A 23,325-nucleotide genomic window follows, 5' to 3' on the forward strand; every position below is an offset into this window, starting at 1 on the left:
ACAATATGGTATGACTCTTCTTACATCTTTTAGGTCTCAACTTATTACATGCAGGTGTAAGCAAGTAAATAGTTATACCTGTTAATATCATCACACCAAACATTTATTTATTCAGAAATATAGTATTTTTCAAAATTACATTCCTTTTATTTTTCTGTCATTTTGCAGGTAGAAGGATATAATACTGTTTTTGTAAATGGTGTGTATATATGAAAATTTATTTTAACAGATAGCAGAATGGGTATGATAAAATATTGGTTATAAAAAAGGTACAACTGGGTCTTGTAAAACTGAAAACTGCTGCTTTATAAAGACCCACAGTATTGAGACAGTGCAGTTTATCAACTCTGTTCATGAATATCTGTCTCCTTCCCAGTTTTTTGCTGTTACAAACAAAACTTCTATGAATAATATCTATTTTGTGGGTGATGGTGTATTCTATATAGATAGATACAAGAAAGTCATAAAAAGATAATATAGTGTGTAAGACGACTGTTTTAGAAATTGACAAATACAAAGGACCAATATGGTAGCAGTAGTTATAGTAACAAAATTAATTCTAATTCTTTCATCAGCAATTACCAATTAAAAAAAAAAGGAAAATAATGCTATACAATAGTCCCTTGCTATATCGCGGTTCATTATCGCGGCCTCACTGTATCGTGATATTTTTAAAAATATTATATTTAATTACTTATCGCTGATTTTTTGCTACATCGTGAGGTTTTGCGGTATTGTATACGTATGTTGTTAAAGTTACGTAGGTTTAAGAGTGTAGAATAAATGTAAGGTTCCTATTTCATGGGGGGGTCTGGAACATAATACCCATGATAAGTAAGGGAATACTGTATTCCATAGTACCCATAATTATTTAATAAGGTTAAAGTCTAATTTTATGTATTATGATTTACTTCAAAACTCATTTTATTCTTTTCCATCGAAATAATCAGATTAGGTATATATATTAGACATCTCATTTGATCAGTAATAAATAATATTTATCATAAAAGAAATCATACATATTCTATGTTTTAGAAGTCAATATTAAAAATAAATATATAGTGTTATGAATGAATTCTCCATGAGTTCCACAGATACAACATTTGGTATCACTTCTGAAAACATAGGCTCAGTTTTTAAGGGTTTAAAATTGACTTTTTAAATATTCTATGATACTTATATTTTAACACATTTGAATTATGTAAATTCTATAAATTCTTTTTTTTCTTTTTGTAATCAGCGTAAAACTTGATTGAGACAAATCATATTTCTCACTTCCCATTTCCTCACTTTTTTCCTAGAAAAACTGAGTATATTAATAGTCATTTCACTTAGAAAAACTTTTGAATATTCTTACTACCTTAAGAGTTTTTACTCACTGAACATATTTTTAAACATTTATTTTATTTATTGACTCTTCATGAACTCTGTGATACTTGTTTCTGATAAAGAAATATCTGACCAAAATTGATTATCAGATAGAACCAATATACTATGATGAATTACCATCTTTCTGTTGCTTTAGCCTATTGGTATAGGTATACCAACAATTAATTTAAGAAAAAGGAGACCCAATGTTCAGGTAACTGAATGCAGTTATCAGTGCCTTCAAATATGCTAAATCTGAGTTGAAATTAAGCTTCTTTTTCTAAAAGCATATCATTAATGCCGCCTTTCCTGACATCAAGCTTCCAGAGCATGAGATGAAGATGAGCATCGTTTCTCAATAAGCTGGAGCAAAAATGTTATTAATGATGGCAGAGGGTATGCATTGGCTAACTAAAAATTGCTAGAAAATTATGTCATAATAATGTTAACAATCAGCATAATCATCAGATGGCTTCTAAAAATGAATTTATTAAATATTGTGAAATTAGTGTCAAATCCATGTAATCCTAACAATTTGTTTGTAAAATTAACTTGCAAGTGGAATTAAAATACAATTCTGATGTGATGGTTTCTATAAGCCATAAAATTTAAGCCAAAAATCTTTGAATTTTTAAAAGCATATTTTCCTATTAGAAGTTGGAGAAATTTCCCTTTAGCTAATTAACGCAGTCCAAAATTACAAATAAGCATTATGAATTGTTATTGCTTAGCAAACTAATTGCAATTTTTTTCTCTATTGGCAATAAAATTTAAACTTTACCTATGTGTGCATATTTCTTTAAGCACCCTACAAATAATTAATGTAAAAGGATACTTCCTGCAGTTTAGTAAAAGAATTTAGAATATTAAAAATAGCTCAATATGATGTAAGGTTTTATATGTAAGCTTATTACTTCTTAGAAAAGAAAGTTAGTGGTATAAAAGAGATGGTTCCAACTTATGATGGTTTGACTTACAGTTTTTCAACTGACAATGGTGCAAAAACAAAATGCGTTCAGTAGAAATCATACTTTGAATTTTGAATTTTGATCTGTTTCTGTGCTAGCAATATGTGGTGGGATACTCTCATGATGCAATAATGGTAAAGCATTCTGAGCACATTAAAGTAGGCTAGCTGGAGCTATGGTGTTTGGTAGGTTAGAGGTAATAAATGCTCAATTTACAGTTTATGATGGGATTATTGGGACATAGTCCCATCATATTGGAGAGGTAATATGATGTGAAGAAGTCCTTGAGCCAGGAATTAGTAGAGCTGAGGTTTAGTTTGGTTCTACTTACAGCCATTACTGTAAATTTGAGTAATTAAGCCCCATGGTACTTCAGTTTTTTTGTTTGAAAAGCAGGAGAATTGACCTGATAATTGTTTTCTACCCCACACAGTATATCTACCTAGGAAATTATATGTAATAATTTCAGGCTCTATGTCTTGAAAATTCTTACTTAATGTTGGCCAGGGATGTAATGCAGTCTTCTGTTAGTTTTTAAACTAATCCAGGTTTTTCTGAAGTGTATAGCTACTGAATTAGTAGCTTTCAGTTCCCTTCTAGCTCTCAAATTCCATGACAATTTGAATTTCATGTTGGTACATCAGTCTTCATGTCTTTATGATTCCTGTGGAGGTTAAAATTATACTTATGTCTTTTCTTGATGAGTTTTATGTTACTCTTCTTGCATGTTTCTTTTTGTGTATTTATCTAAGCAGTCATGTACATCTTAGTAAATTTTTATTTTTGCAGTACTTTCATATATTGCATGTAAATATTATGGTATAATTTTAAAATGAGCAACCTGAAATTTGGTTTGTTTTATTTTTGTTTTCCTTTAAGGAAATCCCAAATGGCAAACTAGCAACCACACAAGACTTCTGAAATTTGGGAATATTTTTAGAACTACGTATGTAGTATTTTTAATAATACTAATTACTTCTTTTTAAAATTTGTTAACAACATTGTCTTTTATTTTAGTTCCACAAATTATGTGGTTATTCTGTCAGTTGATAATCCAAGTTTACAAATGAGAAATGTTAGATATTTAAAATATCAGACCAGAGTATTTGAAAGAGAGGAACTCGATTCCAGTTCTTAAAACTGTCTTGGTGCTTTTTTAATAAAAGACTCTGCTTTTGAATTTTTCAATCACTGTGCCTATGATGGGTCTTTTAAAAAATGGTCAGCCAGATTGCCATTTAAAAATTACAAGTTACTCACTGACATTTTTCTTTTATGATTTCATTTTCTTCTCTGTGTCTTTATATGTTGGATTGGGACATCATCTTCATATTGCCAATTCTTCCTGATAATGCCTCCTCCATGCATGCTGTTTGGGTCTGGTCATGCTATGCATTATCCATTGCATGTAAGATAATACTCTTATTTATGTTTTGATTATTCTGACTTTGTTTTGCAGTGAGTTTATTAAAATTTTAATGCTGGTATGATGGTGTTTGTGTGACAATAATTTATATCATGGGGCTTTAAGCAATTCTCAATAATATTGTCAACTTTAGAGTATCCTTTTGTTCTCAATTTTGTTATTTTAAAGAAAGGATTACAATTATTTTCAATATCTATTTTAATTTTATTTTTATGAAATATGCTACATTCAATGGTCAGTATTGAATGATATAATACTTATTTTAAGTTTTCTAGAAACTTTTGATTCTGGATATTGAGTACATAAGCAGTGAATATTTTTGTAAATTTGCCTTTAAAAATCATTATTCATTAATACCCATGGGAATCATAAACTTTTATTAAGTAGAGTTACTCTTTGAAGGAAGGCATCGTTGTTATAATTATAAATTAATACATGGCACGTAGTTAATTTATCATCATTTGTGATAAATAAGATATGGTTCATTTCAATACATTTTAATTATTGTTACTGTCTTGGATAGTCAGTCCTACTAAAACAGTGTTTAAAATAATGATTATTTGAATATATTTTTTAAGAGCCCATGAGACTGAAACAACATTGTTTGTATTTATTAGTACTATCTAATTAATTATCATAGTTTAGTGGTATTTACTTTATTAAACATTAAATATCCAGTTTCTAAAATTTTACAACCATAAAATGACAGTATTACAATTTTATTGTTCTAGTGAACTATGAAATTCTACTGTGGCATGTTGCATTACTTAGCAAGTGTTACATGATAATCAGTATAGTTTTGAGTATCAGATATTTCAATAAGTTTTCATTTTGTTATTGACAAATTTTTTAAATGTCATGTGAGACAAATGTACCAGGCTTTTAATTTGTTATATTTATAAATAAATAAAGGCTCTTCCTTGCTCCACATGGAATTTTATTAATTGTTGGTCACCTGAAAGTAGTAACAGTAGGAGATGTTAAAACAGGGAAAAGTATTAAGTGAACCCAGGGATTATTATTCTAGTTAGACTTTAATTACAATAGCTAATCTTTATTAAAACCCTTATTACTTAACCACAAATTTTATCTTATAAAATGTAATTAATCTGACTTATTAAAATATACATATAAAATTTCTGATAATCAAATATATGAAGCAAACTTGCATCTTTATGCATTTTAAGAAGGAAGATTACCAATACATTTAGAAGAGTTTGTTGTGCTTAGCAAATTCAAACAGTTTTTAAAATATTTTCTTTATAAATACAAATAAGAAAGTATATTATTTATATAGTTCCTTTGTTTTATTATTATTAAATAATTATCCATCTGGCTATATTTTGCCCCTTTCCATCCTAACTAAAGAAAAAAGTTGTGAGTGGACCTTCAAAAGTAATTTTCCCCCAGAACTTATGATTCTAAATGTAGTATCTATCACAACAATTAAAATGAGATTATGAACAGTTGGTGATTAATTAAAATTTGTTACACTTAAAGCTCAAATTCCTGGCTTATTTATTATTATTTTAAAAGTATGTGTGTGTATATATACATATATATATGTGTGTGTACATATATATATATGAATATAGCTTTATATAATTATTTTATCAGCTGTTTATTATGCCTTAGGTAAATAACTTTTACAAATTAATTTTATATTTAAATATTAATTGAATTATTCTATATATGGCATCATTTTACAATGTCACGTATACTTAATTATTATTATTTTTTGTGTAGAACCCCAAATCTCAGGAGCCAGTAACTTTGGATTTCCTTGATGCAGAATTAGAGAATGATATTAAAGTGGAGGTGAGTGTAATCAGTGGCTTGAACAATACCCTCAGGTAAAATGCTAAAAACACCCATTCCACAAGTATCTGTTGAGCAGCTTCATTGTGTTGGGTACTTTCTTAGGTGCTATATACACAAATTGGATGTTTTTTGTCTTTAAAAAATTCTAGGTCCTGGGCTCACTCATCCAAAAGATCATATGAAAAGGAGTAAATATTTTAATTTGAGAATGACCCTAGTTTGTTTCTTTCTCATTCTACAGGTAGAGATATTTTAAGTATTTCAATACAAATGAAACTTGTAAATTTCAGTAAAAAACATATATATGTGGAGGTTGTTTCTATAGAGTTGGAAGAAAAGTTGGAGGGAAACTAACCATTCAAACACCCAATGAGCAATGTATGTAGAGAAGCTGACATGTTTGTCTTAGTACTCTTTACTCAGAAAATTTCTATTTTACTTCAAAACCAAAATTGTATCTCAGTTTCTCTGAGAGGGTCTCCTATCAGGATAAGAATAATCATTAATAATAATAATATTTATTAACTACATGATATGTGTCAGTCATGGAATCTCAAGAGCCTTTGAAATAGGTGGTATTATTATTATTATTATTATTATTATTATTATTATTATTAAATCTGTTGTACTAATGATATATTTGAAGTACAAAGAGGTTAAATAGCTTATTTCCTATTACTCAGCTAGTAAGTAGCATAACCAGAATTTGAACAGGCTCTTACACTCCAGAGTAGAGAATTTTAAGATTCTTTCAGATGGATTAACTCCTTCTCTTTTATAACTTGTGTGTTTGAATTTGTACGTCGTTTACACATTTTACACATTGATTCCTTCATTGTACAATAGAATTTAATTACTATAATTATCCTTGGCCAGGGCATAGTGCTGGGATGTTTTAGGTGATTAAAGAATATTTGTTGTAAAGTTTTTTGACATGATAGAGTAAGATCATGTATAGTAAAAGGCTTGGTCTTAAAACTCTCATTCCATGGTGTATGTAACTGAAATTATTATTTAACCTCTCTTAAATCTGTTTCCCCTTACTCAATCCTGTAAAGTAATTGATAACTTTTATTGATTATATTTCAAAAATTAATGACTCTTTGAAAATATTTCATTTAGGATATTCTTATTTGTTTTTAGATAATGTAAAATTACTATAAAGTGGTAGCTTTTCAAAGAATATTCCCAGAGAATAGTTGCAACTACTAGTAAAACCAGCCAACTATTTTTATTCAATTTGTTCTGAAACAAGTTATAATACTTTAATAATAATACTTTGGTAGGTCAATTGAATGCCTGCAATAAAGTAATTGTTTATTTTTCCTTAGATCCGCAATAAAATGATAGATGGAGAAAGTGGAGAAAAAACATTCAGAACTCTGGTTAAATCTCAAGATGAGGTAATAATTAAGTCAGGTTTATTCTTAAAGTATGTATATTAATAATAATATTGTTAGTTTTTATTTTCTATTAAAGCAACATTTGTTTATAAAGCAGGGGTATCTTTAATAAAAAATGTTTAAAGTACTCTTTTTTGCTGGAGGGATATTTTCAATAAGATTTTTAACTCTAATTTTTATAAAATGTGGCTTTGGGTTTCTTGATGTATTCTTGTATTAACAATATGTTCTCAAAAAGTATATGTTATGCCTCTATTTTTATCATTATTAGAAATAAAGCATACTTTAATGCAGATATTCTAATTGTTGCATTTCATATATTAATTATTTGTGGTTTATAATTTTTTTGTTTGCTTGTTTCTTGGTTGATTTATCTTAGTGTACTCTTTATACACTTTATATTACAATTGCATAGCCTTTAAATCTGAACTTAATTAAAGAGTTAACAAATTAACCATATGAGTCACTGATACAAATATGTAATAAAACTTTATTGTTTTATTATTCCACTGACATGGAGTATATCCTCACATATGAGGAGTGTGTCTATCTGTTATCAGTCACATGTGGAGTAAATATACATTCATATATATTAGTGTGTGAAAAAATATATAGACCTATGAAGCTGTTGAGCTTGGAAATTTAATTTTTTTAAATGACTGACAGAGAGAGAGAGAGAGAGAGAGAGAGAGTGAGAGAGCAAGAGACACTGACATTGGTTTGTCACTGCACCCACCCATGCATTCATTGGTTGTTTTTGTGTGTACTCTGACCAGGACCTGAACCCACAACCTTGGAATCTTAGCATATTGGCATGATGCTCTAACCAATTTAGCAACTCAGCCAGGGCCTAGTTTAATCTTTTATATAATCCGTTTTAAATGTAACATTTCTCCTGAATTCCTCAGCAGATTTTTTCCTAAAATGGAGCTAAGAACTAGATATGATGTTTAATTTGCATGTGGCCTTCCTTATTTTAATATCATTAGGAGTCCCAATTACAAGAACATAAGGGTATGTATTTATCAATTTTGGTCTTTGTTGAAACTTCAAGTCTACATATTTACTCAGACTTGAGCGATGCTGTGTACCCCCTCACTCCCAAGAGGAAGGATGTACCCCATTCTTCAGTTCTGCCAACTTCCCAATGTTCCACCAATCAGAACTCTGGCTTGCACATTCTTTTTTCAACTTACAAATCAATTTTGTTTCTATTAAATCAGTTTGATATTTTCATTCTTCAATTTAGTGTAAGTTCTTTTTTGTCCAACATTCACCAATAGAGTATTTTTGCTCCTATGAGTGAAAAAATATTATCTTGTGTTTCCTTAATCTAATATTATTTTTATATTATTTTTATAACTTGCTGAGCACTAGTTTGCTATGTTTCTTTAGTAGTAACAATTATGTAAAATTTTTAAAAGAATTTTACTAGTCCCAAAGCCTTCTGAGTCCTCCTGTCCTCCCTTCTCCCATTCTCCACTCACATAAATAAAGCCATAGATATATAGAGACAATATTGTGTATTTGCTGTGCAATCAACTTGGCATTATACATTTTTTCTTCATTCTTTCAATTAAAGTCCGCTTTAAGACTTATTTCTTCACCAATAATTTGTGGAAAATAATAGTAGCTACTCCAGGGGGTTGATTAAATGAGACACTGACTAAGCAAAGTTCTTAGTATATTGCTTACCTCCAAGTAATATTTCAATGAATGTTACTGTTCTGAGGAGGAGGATGAAGCTGGAGATAACTAAAAAAAATAAAAGATACAAATATGTCATCACTGTATATAATGGAAAAAAAAAATAATTTATTTACAATTGTTCAGTAGCTGTATATAAAAGATTTCCATATCCATGAAGTTAATTAGCTTTTTACTTCCTTTCTTTGGTATATTTAGTTGTTTTATCAGCCTTCATGATACTGACTAATTAGTCTCTTATGATACATAAAACTATAATAATGGCTTAATAAGAACAGTAATATGCTAATAATACATTTGTATCTAGACATACTTACTGCATTAATTTCCTGATATTACCCATTCCTCTTACATATACCCTAGCATGGAATATCTAAACCTTACCTAACATTTCATAGTTCTACTTTGTTATTAAAGTTTATTTTTCAGGAAATGTTTTCAAATATTTGGCATAAATTTCTACAATTTTACACTTGTAAGTCCTTAAAACTTATTGTTTGGGTGTTTACTTTTGTTCTAAATTTTTGCTTTATACATATACATACACATAACAAACTAAATATTTATAATATTTTATAAATATTCACATTTTATAAATATTTTATAATATTGATGTTGAAGTTATAAATAGATCCTCATGTACTTCTCTTCATGTAAATTTACATAGAATAAAAGGTACAAATAACCATGTCAAACTTTTTTTCTAGAGATATATTGACAAGGGAAACAGGACATATACATGGACTCCTGTCAATGGCACAGATTACAGGTAATTAGCTATATTTTTGTGTATATTGCATCTGTTTTAGTGGCCATTTTCCAATGGATGAATATTAAGTCCTTGCATTGTCATAAGCTATTTTCAATGTAATTAAAATAGAAATGTTACCTTTTCCAACATTTAAGTATTTAAAGTTATAGGTTCTTGTTTTTCAAAATGAGAAATATGGGGAAAAGTTAGGAATATAAAATTTAGAAATGAATTTATATCACAGATGTGATATACATATATTTGATATTTTATACATTTATGTTAGTAACAATAAATGTTAATATGCCCTTAATTTGTAGTAATTACCTCCACTGACCTCCTCATTTAAATTAGTTTACATTACTCATATTTTAGGTTGTAAACTGGCTTAAATGTAAATTTATTATATCATAGTATAATCTGATATGAAATCCTCAGTTGATATAATTTATCCTCATGAGGAGCAATTTTGCAATATCCCAATCCCTTCAATTGACAGGGCCTTGGGAAATTGGACAAAATAACACCCTAGAAAAAAATGTTAGATCCTAAGATTGTTGCCTTCTTCATTTACTTTTGAATCCCCAGCACATGAGACAGTGGCACGTGGTAGACATTCTATAAATATTTACAGAATTAAAGATTAAGATTTTAAATTTCTCTCCTCCTGTCAAATTCAAAGAATGGTGTCTAAACTTTCATTGAAATATTCAAGTCTGAAGGACTCTTTGCCTACATATTAATATGTAGTTAATATGTAGTCTAATTAATAGCTTGTGGTGAGCTCAACTGTTCCTTAACAGCATCCCCCTCCCCCAACATACACATAACTTTCAGGAGAGCTGAGAGCCCTGAGCAGCTCCCTAGCGCTGTAGTGTTGTTCTCATAGGAAACTGTTGGGTTTTGTTTCTCTAGTAGGGCATATGGAATAGGTACAGAAAAGGAGAACATGGATATTAATGTCATGATTGAATACATGCCAGTCTTTCTCCACTTTTTCATTTTCTGACATACTTTTGAGGCTACTGAGGAACACCAGAATGACTGGTTTAATTTTACTTGTCTGTCTACTTATTTCTCTCTTATTTCTATTATGCATTTCTTTACACATATACGGTCTTTATGTACATATGCAAGTCATTATTTTTTCTTTCATGTTTATGACTATTGCCAGCATTTTTTTTTTTTTTTTTGATAAAAAGGTATAACAGGACAGAGGAAATCTAGGAGCCCTGTCTCTTTAAAGAAGACTTTATGATAAAGTATTGGAAGCACTATGGGGAATACACTCTATGCCTTTTTTTCCTTGGATGGACAAATTCTAAGCTAGAAACTCTTGTTTCCTTTTGACTCTGTCAATGAGTCAACAATGACAGTTGGTCCTACTGCAGTCATAATTAGACTTCGCGGGTATTTTCAATTCTCATACCTTACATAAATGTGTTTGTAATAGTCTCTCAAAAGTCCCATACATTCCACCCCTTTTCCTCAAACACCCAGACATAATACACAGTGTGGCCAGATTAATGTTTATTTGTCCAGTGTTGAGCATATCACTTTAGTCTCTTCCTATTTTCGTCCAAGTTAAATTTGAACTTCCAAGTCTGATATTCACATATATATTTCTAGTCCAACCTGTCCTGTCATTTCTCCACTGCCCTCCCCATACAAATTACTGTCCTCTGAACAAGCCAAATGCCCCTATTTTTGTGTGTTTTCCTCATAAATTCCCTTCCCAAATCCACAGCTTTGAGCCAGATTCAGTCTCTTCTCATTATAAGTACTTCTCTGAATCTCTGTACACATGTATTCACAAATAGCAATTTAGAACAAAATGTTGTCTCTAAATTGAAGAAAAATTGCATGTGTTGATTTACTGAATGAGATACCAGATTTTACTTAATGATTTTTATCTCCTTAATCTTTGATATGATTCAAAACCCACATTTTGAAATATAGTGATTAATTATTTTAATAGAATTCTCTCATTTTTAATGAAGAGTTTAGTTTGATAGTGATAAATGATTGAGTTGGAAGTGTGTTATATTTCACTTAACTAGTTAATCGTGTTTACGTGAGTCACAAAAATATTACGTGGGATCTACCATCCATCTGGTGGACACTGGCTTTATTAGACTTTAATCCCTAGGAGAAAATAAACCAGCCTTGGTCTATTGGTCTTATGTAGAGAGAGACAGCAAACACTGTATATGAGAGCATCATTGATTAGGAATGTTGTTAAAGATCTTATCTGTTGTAGGTTGAGATGGAAGTAACAGTGTTAAGACTTGTAGGTCAGATATATACTTAATATGTCAATTTTAAAACTTCTATTATATCCCTCATGACTTTCCACTCTATATTTCATGGTACATGAGACATAATACAAGTTTACAGAATGACACTGTGGCAGCTGCACGATATAATGTTATTGGTTTTAATTAGAAGTTTCTCTTAATAATAAATGCTGATGAGGTAGTAAAAATGTCCTAATTTCCCTTGTGTGGAAATTTTAGGAGACAGTCTTCAAATGCCCAGTAATTCTGCCCTACATTTTATAAATGGCAAGTGAATCATAAAAGGTCATCTCACTTTCAGGCTAATTGAACTGCTTATTTTAATTTTAATTCCTGCCTCCACTTAAGGAAAGTTACCTATAAAATGAATGTAGAGATTTTCATTAAATCTACATAACATTTTATTTCTCTGACCTTTATCAGTAAGGAAAGTCTATGAATTATTTAGTGATAGAGAAAGATTTGGGAACTGGAGATAACAAGCAACCATCCATTTTGCTATCTTGGCTATAATTAAGTTGTAGCAAATAAACCACTGATTTTTTATTTTTCATTGAATGAATTTTAGCTATATAGTCGTAGGATGGAAAATCTGGAATTTTGTGGGTTTTCCTGTTTTGTATTGTCCATAAAAATATGTAATGAGATTACAGTTTGGACATCAGCCCCAAATCCTTGGAAACATGAGGCTTGAATTATTTAAAAGACGATCTCCTGCAACTGCCTAGAAAAACTTAGAAACCTAGATATGCACACTTTTTCCCATACATTGCTAAATTTTAGATTAAATATTAAAGGCAAATGCTGAATGACTAAATCAAATTAATCTAGCATCACTTTTTCAAAATAGTCACATTGGAAACATTTGAGATGTCCTCATTTTTGCACTCATTAGTTCATAAGTTTCCTTCTATATTCAAAGAATTGCAAAAGTCATTTTCAACAGTAAAGGTGGATATGAAATAATTAGTTATGTCCTACACATGTATATTAGCCATTGTGAGAGTAAAAGAATTACACATATGCCGTAGTATTATTGAAAATTGCATAACATTCAAATATTCTGACATCTTTTAACAGTTCTAATGCATTATGTGCTTTATTAATTGGCAGCTTCCAAGTAGTACGGTTACCTGTTTTTCAGCTTTTTATTTTGTATAGTCATTAAGTCAAGGTTCAAAGACAGATTTGTCTGACACTCTTGTATCTAAAGCTTTCTGACCTGGATTTGAGGTTTGCACTGGACCTCTCCTCCAGTTTACACATCTTCTGTAAGTTTAGAGTAGCCCCACAACTTTTGTAAAGTACTCAGCTAAAGATATATGTCCTTTTCTTCCTGAAAACAATTTACCGACTGCTATGGAATAGCCACAATAAATGAACTTGAAATTTTGGTTAAGAACCAATGGGATGAGCAAGAAATCTTTCTTATGCTATAAAAGAATTTGAATTTTCCCATAACAGACTCTGTGGACTTGTCTAAAGATTCAAGTTTTAAAATAGGTATTTAGCCCCTTAACATAATGTATTTCAGATGATTATATACATACATATAATAATACACTTATGATTTTTAATAGCATATGTTTGCTGCAGAGCACTTTAACATTATATATAATTCATTACGTTTATTTACTTTGTTTAAACATATCCTAGTATTATTCTTTTTCAACACCCGAAGTGTTTTAATACACTTTTCTTTAAATATGGTACCTGCGACATTGCTTTCTCAACTAATATATGGACATATTTAGAAGCTTTTTTTCCACATGTCTCATCTGATCCCATACGGTGTAGAAAGCTGGATGACTCAGGATGGCAAGACCGAATTAAGTCTTCTGTTAGCTAAATGCATTTTACTATCAAAGTAATATGACTTTTCCTTCCCATGAGGAAGATTTTTTAATTTTCCATGAACTTAATGTGTTTTTTTTAAGTTATGTTTCATTTTTGTTTGTTTGTGTTTATGCTTCTCTTGTTTCTATTGCAGTTTGGCCTTGGTATTACCAACCTACAGTTTTTACTATATAAAAGCCAAAATAGAAGAGACAATAACTCAGGCCAGATGTAAGTACTGTGAAAGCGACTTTAGGGTCTATTTGTTATCTTCGAGTATCAGATGTTTAAAGACAACTAGATCGACTCTATTTTGGAATACCCAAGGCTTACACATTTTAGTAGCTGTTGTTACCAAACCTACAGCAATGATTCTAACCCATTCCAAACATGCAAGGAACAAGAAATATTCTACATGGATAGAATATGAGCAGGTACTCCAGTCTCACTGGCAGTCCCCACCACCCTTCCCTGCCTTGCTTTGTGCTCATAGAATCATTGCAGTGCTGTGTCCTCCGTTGCTGTTGTTTAAGGGTCTGCTAGCAGGCGCAAACTGTTTCACATAGTCTCTACTCATGGCACTGCACTAGTGAAGTGTTAATTTTTCTTTTCTTTGTTTCTTTCTCTTTTTGTGGTTGTTGCTATTGGCAAGAATAATATTGTGCTCCACGGTCTTCTACTTTGTTTGACTACATTAAAGTTCATTGGTCTTTGGCTTTGGTTTGGCAATTAACTTTTTTGTCATAATCCAAATTAATGTCTTCAGTAACTCAAATGAGTTGGTTTTTTTTTTTTTTTTTGAAAGCATCATTTGCAATGTGGAGTAATTATTAACACTAGTGCATATTTCAAGTCATTATTAATTTTATTTTGTTTTGGGTGACTAGAGTTAGTAAAGTAAAATGACCATCATATATTCTTTGTACATTGCTCAATTATTACTAACAACCTAAAATTTTGGTACAATAAAATAAATATATATCTATATTTATCTTTACCTTATATATATATGATCTTAAATAAACTAGTTTGTTGTTTTTTTCATTTTTATGTCAGTTCTTTTTTGCTCCCTGTAGTCCTGGTTCTCACAGTGCATTGTGGTACTTCATACATTTATATCATGTTCACTTGATAGATATGATGGTCTTTTAACAACCAGCAACTTTGCATGAGCTAGTTCTTTACTGGATAAATGAGGGGATGACTGGGGGGCCTTTGATGATTGGTAAATGCTTTTGTTTATAGGCTAACATTGTCGGTATTGCACCTACGTTAAACACTTTGCAAAATGGACCCTTGAAATAACCACAGTACAAGAGGTGCTCTAATAGTAATCGACGGGACATACTTTCTATTTTTCAAAAATATGTATCTTCTTTTCCAGACTACAGCTGTACATAAATGAACCTTTGATCTATGCACAATATTTTTATTCAAGAAAGTCATTGAATAAAATATTGTTTGTGACCCCCTTTGCTTTACCCTCTTTTTTTTGTTTGTTTCCCTGCTTTCTCTTTCTGATGGATTTTGACAGCAAAAAAGGGCAAAATGAAGGGCAAGTATTTCCTTGTTGCTCAATTTTTTTCTGTTTTGTACACTTGACATTTCAACTGATTTTTCCATTCCTATTGGGTATTATCCTCTGTGCTTCTCATTTGCTATATTTTACTTCGTGATCACACAAATCTTAGTGGCCAGATATGGGGAAAAAACATGCTCGTGTTTTCAAATGGAACCTGTTTCACATTCAAGTTTCTTAGACAAACACTTGTGTGTTTTTCTCCTTCCACTTACTAATTCATACTAATGTAAAGAATGTCACTAACTCACTAAAGCATGAATGGATTATTGAAATCATTTTCTTTAATATTGAAAAAAAATTTTATGTTGACATTTTAAATAAAATGCCTCTGACGTAACATTGATATTTTATTTTTAAAGGATATTGTGGTTATAGTACAATTAGTAAATGGGAAAATTTATAAACATAGCATTTTCTCTGATATAATTTATAATCCATGTTATAAAATTACATTTGGAGGAAATTTATATTAATTAATGTTATTTAGTTTAGGATACAAGTAGTCTATTTTAACTTTTCTTACTAGGATACCTTTCTAATGCCTTCTTATTGCTATAGAATCTGAGGATATATATTCTGAATTGCTTATCTAATCCTGTAATGTTATCTTTGCAGATTCAGAGACACTGAAGCCGGATAGTTTTGAAGAATATGGCTATACATTCTTAGCACCAAGGTTGGTTTTGTATGTTTTATTTTATTTTTTGTAACTTGTATGAATGATGACAGTTCTGAATTGGGACCAAGATTGCTCTGGGTTAATTTTATGCCAAATTGCGAAACCAGCAGAAACCATAACTTTAAAACTGAAAGAGAATCCTGCTCATTCATTCATTTAGTTATTCGGGTACTTACTGAGCAGCTAAGCAATGTACTGAGGTGGGGATACAATAGTGAACAAGACAGATATGGGCTTTGCCTTTGTTGGAGCTAAGTGCAACAAAAATGGCAAATTGTGTTATTGCATTTGTGAGCATATGTACACATACAAACATACTACATATGTGTGCTTTGATGTTTTATATATATGCACATATATACATACACTGATAGCTATATATACATATATACAGATATGTTTGTGTATGTACACATAAGAATATATATATATATATATATATATATACACCTCATAGAAGGTCTTAACCTCATATTAATTTTTTAATACACTAACACAACTTTCAGGGAAAATATGTATAATATAGAGATATTTTCTCACTTTTTTGTTTTTGTGCAATGCTTGTTTTATTTATTTTTTTATTGTTGTTCTTTTACATTGTCCCAATACTTTTTAAGATTGATATTTTTCCCTCCTTCCCAATTTCATTTCTCTCATAGAATTCCCCTTGTCTATTCCTAATATGAATTTTTCTCTACTGCTTTTTTTTTCATGTAATTATTTGAAACTCTATTTAATTATCCAAGAGCATATTTTTAGTTTTATCCCTTTCCTTAGTTTTTGATTCCCACTCTCTAGCAGACACATGTAATAGTTGACTTAATATAATTCCTGTTAATCTAGATTAATGATTTCAACCATTTTCATCTCATGACAAACATAAACTAGTTCCTAAAATACTGCAGCACAACAAAATATATATATTTTTTGCCAATCTGACAAAAAATGTATAGTTTTGATTCATTCACATCCAATGGCTATTATTGTGTTGGTTGTTATCATTTTTTAATTTGACAATCTAAGAGAAAATAGGTCAGTGCCCCTGACTGAATAGTCAGGTATTGCATGTGTTTAAAATTCTTGCAGCGCACCAGTTGAAAATCACTGATCTAGACTAAATTATTGAAGAAAATAGATTCAGCACATTGTACTGTTAATTTCTGACATTTTATACTTCTCAAAGAAATTACTTTAATAACCCAAAGAAGGTTCATGAAGTTGGTCTAAGTTATTCCTTTATTTTATATTTGCATAATGAAATCTGAATTTTTGGTTCCTCTTTAAAATAGGGAATACATATTACCTTTAGATAAATCTCTTAACAGAGCATATTCTTGGCTTCATGGATGACTCTGCCCTTCAGCAGCTTCTCCTGCTTGAATTTCCTTCAGTGTTTGATACTCCTCATCACACCCTCCTTTGACACTCTTTGCCACCTCTTGCTTGATGACATAGTATTCTGAAAACCTTCCTCCCTGCCCACTGCATATTCACTGTCTTTCAAAGCTTGTTTTCTTCTGCAGATCACTCCCATGAGGCTGCTACCTTAGGCTCTCTTCCCTTCTTGCTCTGGGTCTACAGACATACCGCCCGCCTAGTCCATGTCTACAGTTTGGAGTGACGCCTTCCAAATCTACAAGGTGGCCATAACATCTAGAAACAAAATAGACATAATATGTGGTTTATTGGTATTACATTATAATGTAGGAACAAACAATATATTTATTTCTAGACTTTATGTCTGTACTACATATGAGACTCATATTTATGGCAACCTAACAGGAATCTCTTTAATATGCTTCACATTCAGTATCTCCTTAACATTTGTTCTCTATGGAGAACTTTTCTTCCTGTGTTGCCTCAGTGAAGAAAATACCATGCTCTCATATCCCCAGTCTTGAAACCTGGTCTTTATTCCCTCTCCTTTATATGTAACTTCTAATCAATCACTAAGACCTACCAAACAGAATTTGTCTTATGAGTGTCAAGTATATCTGTCAAACTCTGCTGCTTTTGTCTGAGAGCAGGCCACTGCCTTCTCTCACCTGAACCACTCCAGCTGCCTCCTCTCTCCCTCTCCAGAATTCCCTCCTTACTTCCCAATCCTGTCTTCTTTTTGTGAGCATGGAGTTTCTAAAATGTGAATAAAAATGTTTCTCATTTGCTAAATACTAACCAATGGTTCAGTATTGTCCTCATGATAATTTGTCCTTTACGTATATTAGGACTTTCAAATGTCCAGTTGCTAGGTCCCAGTTTACCAATGTGGTCTTCTGTACTGTAAATCAGGGCCATGAAACTACAGCCTACAGACTGCCAGGCTGTTCTATACATACAGTTTTATTGGAACACAGCCATACTCGTTTATTGATGGATTGTCTTTGACTATAATGGCCAAGCTGTGGCATAGGCACTATATAACCCACTAAGCCTGAGTCATTTACTCTCTGGCCTTGCAAGGAAAAAAGTAGCCGACCTTTGCTCTAAATTCCAGCCACACTAAACTTCTCTGTTTCCAAATGCACTGTTTTCACCCCTACCTCTTTTTTACTCACTGATTTTCTTTTCTGTGTTGGACTGTACTCAGACACACCCTACCCTTTCCTACAGTCCAAATTCAAACCCCTTGATCTGTTCATTTCTTCCCCATGTTCACTGGATTAGACATCCTTGCTGACTGCCTCTAGGAATCCTGTATTTCCTTCCCCTAGAGCAAAAATACCAGAGAAGGGTATTATGGCAGAAAGCAGTGAGTGCCCACCTCAGTTAACATGTTTAAAGCTGTTTACTTGCAGAACTATATTTACTGCTCAAAAGAACTCCAGTAAATTAGTGTTATGATCCCATTTCACAGATCAGGGAACCATTTTAGAGATGTTAAATAATACGGAGTTTGAACCATTTTCCTTGTTACTCCAATATATTAACGTGTATATTGAATAAATAAATGCTAATGAATATCAAAAGAACATTCAGCACATCTGAGTAAAATATTTTAGTGAGGAAGTTTTCCTGGAAAAGTGAGTATTGAATTTGTATTCAAAGAGTCGTGGAAAACAAAATGATAGAAAATTGGGATAAAGAAAAATTGGCAAGAAAATGCAAAGTTATGTGGTCTAGGGCAGCAGTTTGGTATTTTTGTCACTGTTATTAATGGGAAACAGTGTAGCAAACCCTAGAGCAAGACTATCTGGATCTGTTACCCAGATGTGCACTTTTATGGCTATGCTCTTACTTAAATTCTCTGTACCTTAGACTCTTTATTTGCAAATGTTGTATCAATAATACCTGTGTCATAGTTTATATAAGCTTTAAATGAAATAATACATGCAATGTATTTACCAGAGTTCTTGGTAAGATATGAGCTCCAAATAAAGTTATTATTTATGGTTGTAAGATGAAGGGGAGGAGGAAAATTTGTTATTTACTTTTCTTTTTTTATCACCATCCAAGGACGTTTTTTCATTGCTTTTAGAGAGAAAGAAAGGGGGATTGGAGAGAGATAAACGTGAGAGGAAAGCATTGATTGGTTGGGGATTGAACCCACAGTCTGGTTATGTGCCCTGATGGGGAATCAAACCCATGATCTTTTGGTCTACAAGATGATGCTCCAACCAACTGAGCCACACAGTCCAGGGCCAGAGTTGTTATTTAATAAAGTGGATTGGAAAGCAGTTATTTTAAAATAATTTAAAGAAGAAAGCTTGCAAATTTTAAAGATATAACCATTTTTGTTAATTACTCAATAAATTAAGCTAGTTGATCTTGATTTATCAACAGTTTTTACAGTTTCCTCAATGTTAAAACTACTGTAAAAGGCAAATGATGAGAATTTAGATGAATGGAGCATTCCTGCCTTTAAGAGGCATACAGTCTTAGTGATGAAAAGTCTAAAACATGGATGTCATTGACTTTCTTGGATATTCAGAAGTGAGAAGGCACTCCAAAGAAGATAAATTAGAATGAGAAATAACAATAAGTGACAGGCTAAAGTTCAGTGCTAATTTGTGCTATATGACCTATGTAAGTTCGTTGAACAGAATGAGAACAAATTCACTTTCAGTATTCTAGAAATAAATCATTTGCCAGATTTCTAACACAAAAGATCTTGTAGTTTCAAATCCTTTTAAGTTACAAAACCCACTGGGTCAGAAACAGAAAGTGACCAAAAGAGAGTATAGCTTTCAGACCCTGGAGGTACTTTCAGTAAACTGAAGTCAGTTTGCTCTTTCAAAGCCATGCAAATATTTCTCCACCTTGCTCCTCCACTTTCCTGAGGAATCATTTTCCTAAAAGAGACTAAATAATGATCGATGTGCATAAAACTGATCTCTTTCAGAGAGACAGTGCCTCATAGAAGGTGTATCAGCAGGTCTTTCCACATGTTTGGGGGAGTAATTTAGCAGTTTTACCCCTACAGGTATTGTTCTGCCCCACTGTCATGTGTGGTTCCTTTGGGACGAGAACCTAAGAGTGATTATCTTGAGTCCTCGAGCTCCCAGGCCTGTGTTGAGTAACCATTAGGCTACCACGCAGCTAACATCAGTGCTTTCTGTCTAACCCATATTTGATCCTAACATATATCCATCAGTCTCTTGCTACTTATTTCCCATAGAATAGGCACCACACTCCACACGGTGGGTAATTTTCTGTGGTCTTTCTCTATCATTCTTAATACTAGAGAACGCATCCCATGATACAACATTCAGTGTTTACTCATATATTTGTTTTAAATCCTTTCACTTTTGTTCCCATCCTAATTCAAGAACTCTCCTTAAGGATACTTTCAACACTTCTGCTATTAGTAAACATCAGACTGTTATTTGACAGTGTGATGTTTACTGTAATCAGAGATAGTCAATAGTATCTTGAAGGTCAATAATACCTTTATTTGTTATTGAATTTTTGGGGTGACATTGGGTCACAAAATTATAAAGGTCTCAACTGTACAACTCAACAAAATATCATCTATATGCCATATCCTGTGCCATCACCACAAGCAAAGTCTCATCCCGTCCCTACCTCTCCCCAACTTTGCCTTCCTCCACCTAGCCCTTACTGCCCTTTCTCTCTGGCTGTCTTTAGACAACTTCCAAATGGAGCACAACCCAACCAGCAAGGATACCAAAAAACATGATGGCATTGTCTAAGTTAATTGCTCACAACACTAAAAGTCTTCTATTAGTAAAGGTCAACGTTGCTGTCCGCCTGGAGCTTTGCAATAACAGAAGTGCACAGAGTGAAAAGTTCAAAGCATTCTGTATGATTAAAACACACTAATTAGGCTTGGCTTCTCCTCAGGCCTTGACTGTTTGCTAGTTACATACCTTTGGGTAAATATTTTTACATCTTTGAATCTCAGTTTCCTCACCTTTAAAATATTAAGTATTTTCTGATAAAGTGTTTTTTAGGATTAATTGAGCAAATGTATGATGTAATTGTAAAAATGCATTTTAAATAATAACTTAGAATTCTAACATGGGTTGTAGATAATTATTTGGAACATTTTAGTTATTCTAATACCTTGCTTTCAGCTTCCAATTTTGTGATACCAAAAGTCAACATATTAGCCTTTGACTCCTAGGCTAGTGTGATTTCCAAAAGAGCCTAGCATTATCAGAAGTCACTCTCAGCTCTGACAAATAATAAAATGAGTACAAATTATGTAAACTTTCTCAACCTTACCTTTCTAAACAAAAATTTTTTGTGAACCAGTAAATTTTTTTGTTTTGTTTTGTTTTGTGTTGTTTTTGGAGTTCTGACATTCTATTTCCCTCTCCTCTCCTCTGAGGTTTTGTATTTAGGTAATGGACTTGCATCTGAAAATGTTTACTATTCAAATAAATTTTTGTCTTGAATATTTGACTATCCAATCTGTTGGTTATATCAAACTCATTATTATAATTGAAATCATATTTATGTTGCTTATATTTATTATGAATTTCTAAAACAATTAGGACAATAGTTCTCAAAGTGTGGTTTCAGAACCCTGAGGGTTCCAGAGACCCCTTCAGAGAATCCACTAGGTTAAAGCTATTTTCCTAACAACGTCATGATGTTTGTCTGTTTCATCATCTTGATTTTTGCATAGACAGTAGAAAAGCAATGGAGAGCTGATACCTTAACAGAATTAAGGCAGTGGCAATAAAATGCTATTACAATCTTCATTGCCAGGCACCTGTATCAGGGAGAAAGCCAGTTGCACTTTAAAATATCCATGACTGAAGCTTGCTCTCAAATATAAGTCTTTTAACACTGCACAGTTGAAATGTCAGTCCTGTGGCGTATCAGAGTAACTTGGCCGTCTCAAAGAAAAACACTTGTCTGATTCTTTAAATTCAGAGCTGAAATAGGTGCTTTTTTCATGAAGTATCTTTTTACTTGAAGAATGACTTAGATATTTGGAATTTGGGGAAAGTTGTATTTATTACTGTAAGCGTCCCAATATTTAGACTTATCTGTTGAGATCAATGATGATGTTAATGAATTTGCATTGTCAGTGTTGTATAATGAAATGTCATCATTTGGAATATCTGCATAACTCATATTTTCCAAATAACTGATTATGTTACAAAATCATAGATGCAAAAGATTCATTTAAAATATAATCTAATGTATTGAGTTTTAATGAAACAGTACAAAAAGTTCATTGACATTGTTTCAAATTCGCTATTACAACTCTTAAGAAATTACAAATAATCAAATTTTGATATGTTATTTTTTAAAAATGTAGACATAGCCCTAGCCAGATGTCTCAGTTGGTTGGAGCATCTTCCTATACACCAAAAGGTTGTGAGTTCCATCCCTGTTCAGGGCACTTATGGGAGGCAACCCAACAATGTTTCTCCTCTCTCCTCTCTCCTCTCTCTCTCTCTCTCTCTCTCTCTCTGTGTGTGTCATCCGCTTGCCCCCCATTCCTTTCTCTCTAAAATTAATAAACAAATTATTGGGTGAGGATTAAAAAAATGAATTGACACAATTATATTAAAAGACCATTAGATAATCCTCTCTTTTCCAAATGCAAATCCATATGAGAGAAATTTTTTTTTCATGTGCCAAAACAAAATCTTACAGTTGATTGAATGCAGGGGCACCCTTGTCTTTCATTAAGTCAAGAATTAGAGATTTGTAAATAGTTAAATCAATGCCACTTTCTTAATGGGTTACTTCTATTAAATACAGTAAATTGTCATAAAACGTTAACATATAATTGGTTTATTATGGAATTTAGTGGAAAAATTAGTATTTTAAAATTTCTCAATTTCTATATGAAAACTGCAAACCTACAACATACAATGATAATAATGCAATAAGAATAACAAAAGCTAACATTTATTGATCATGTACTATCCAGAGGTCAAGTGCTTAATATATATTATCTATAATACCATGTATTATGAAAGTGTTGGTTTAATGTAGAAATGAGGAAATGGAAGTAACAAGAGATCAATGGCTTGCAAAGTCATATAGTTAAGCAAAATATTAAA

The 23,325-nt window shown here is 31.7% G+C and overlaps 1 protein-coding gene across 4 annotated transcripts in view; it reads left to right on the forward strand.

The window, feature by feature from the left end:
- Nucleotides 1–23,325, forward strand: part of CACNA2D1 (calcium voltage-gated channel auxiliary subunit alpha2delta 1) — a 471,141-nt gene that overhangs the window by 404,475 nt on the left and 43,341 nt on the right. The window contains exons 19-24 of one of the 4 annotated variants that reach the window (XM_090287282.1): nt 1,526–1,582; nt 5,509–5,580; nt 6,915–6,986; nt 9,401–9,462; nt 13,732–13,808; nt 15,775–15,835. In XM_090287282.1, the coding sequence (XP_090143408.1) occupies nt 1,526–1,582; nt 5,509–5,580; nt 6,915–6,986; nt 9,401–9,462; nt 13,732–13,808; nt 15,775–15,835 (401 nt within the window). The remainder of the gene's footprint in view (nt 1–1,525; nt 1,583–5,508; nt 5,581–6,914; nt 6,987–9,400; nt 9,463–13,731; nt 13,809–15,774; nt 15,836–23,325) is intronic. The other 3 variants (XM_090287283.1, XM_090287284.1, XM_090287285.1) reach the window with 3 other exon arrangements.

The sequence above is a fragment of the Furipterus horrens genome, unplaced genomic scaffold (genome assembly GCF_987537825.1).
Source record: "Furipterus horrens unplaced genomic scaffold, mFurHor1.1.pri manual_scaffold_9, whole genome shotgun sequence".
NCBI lineage: Eukaryota > Metazoa > Chordata > Mammalia > Chiroptera > Furipteridae > Furipterus > Furipterus horrens.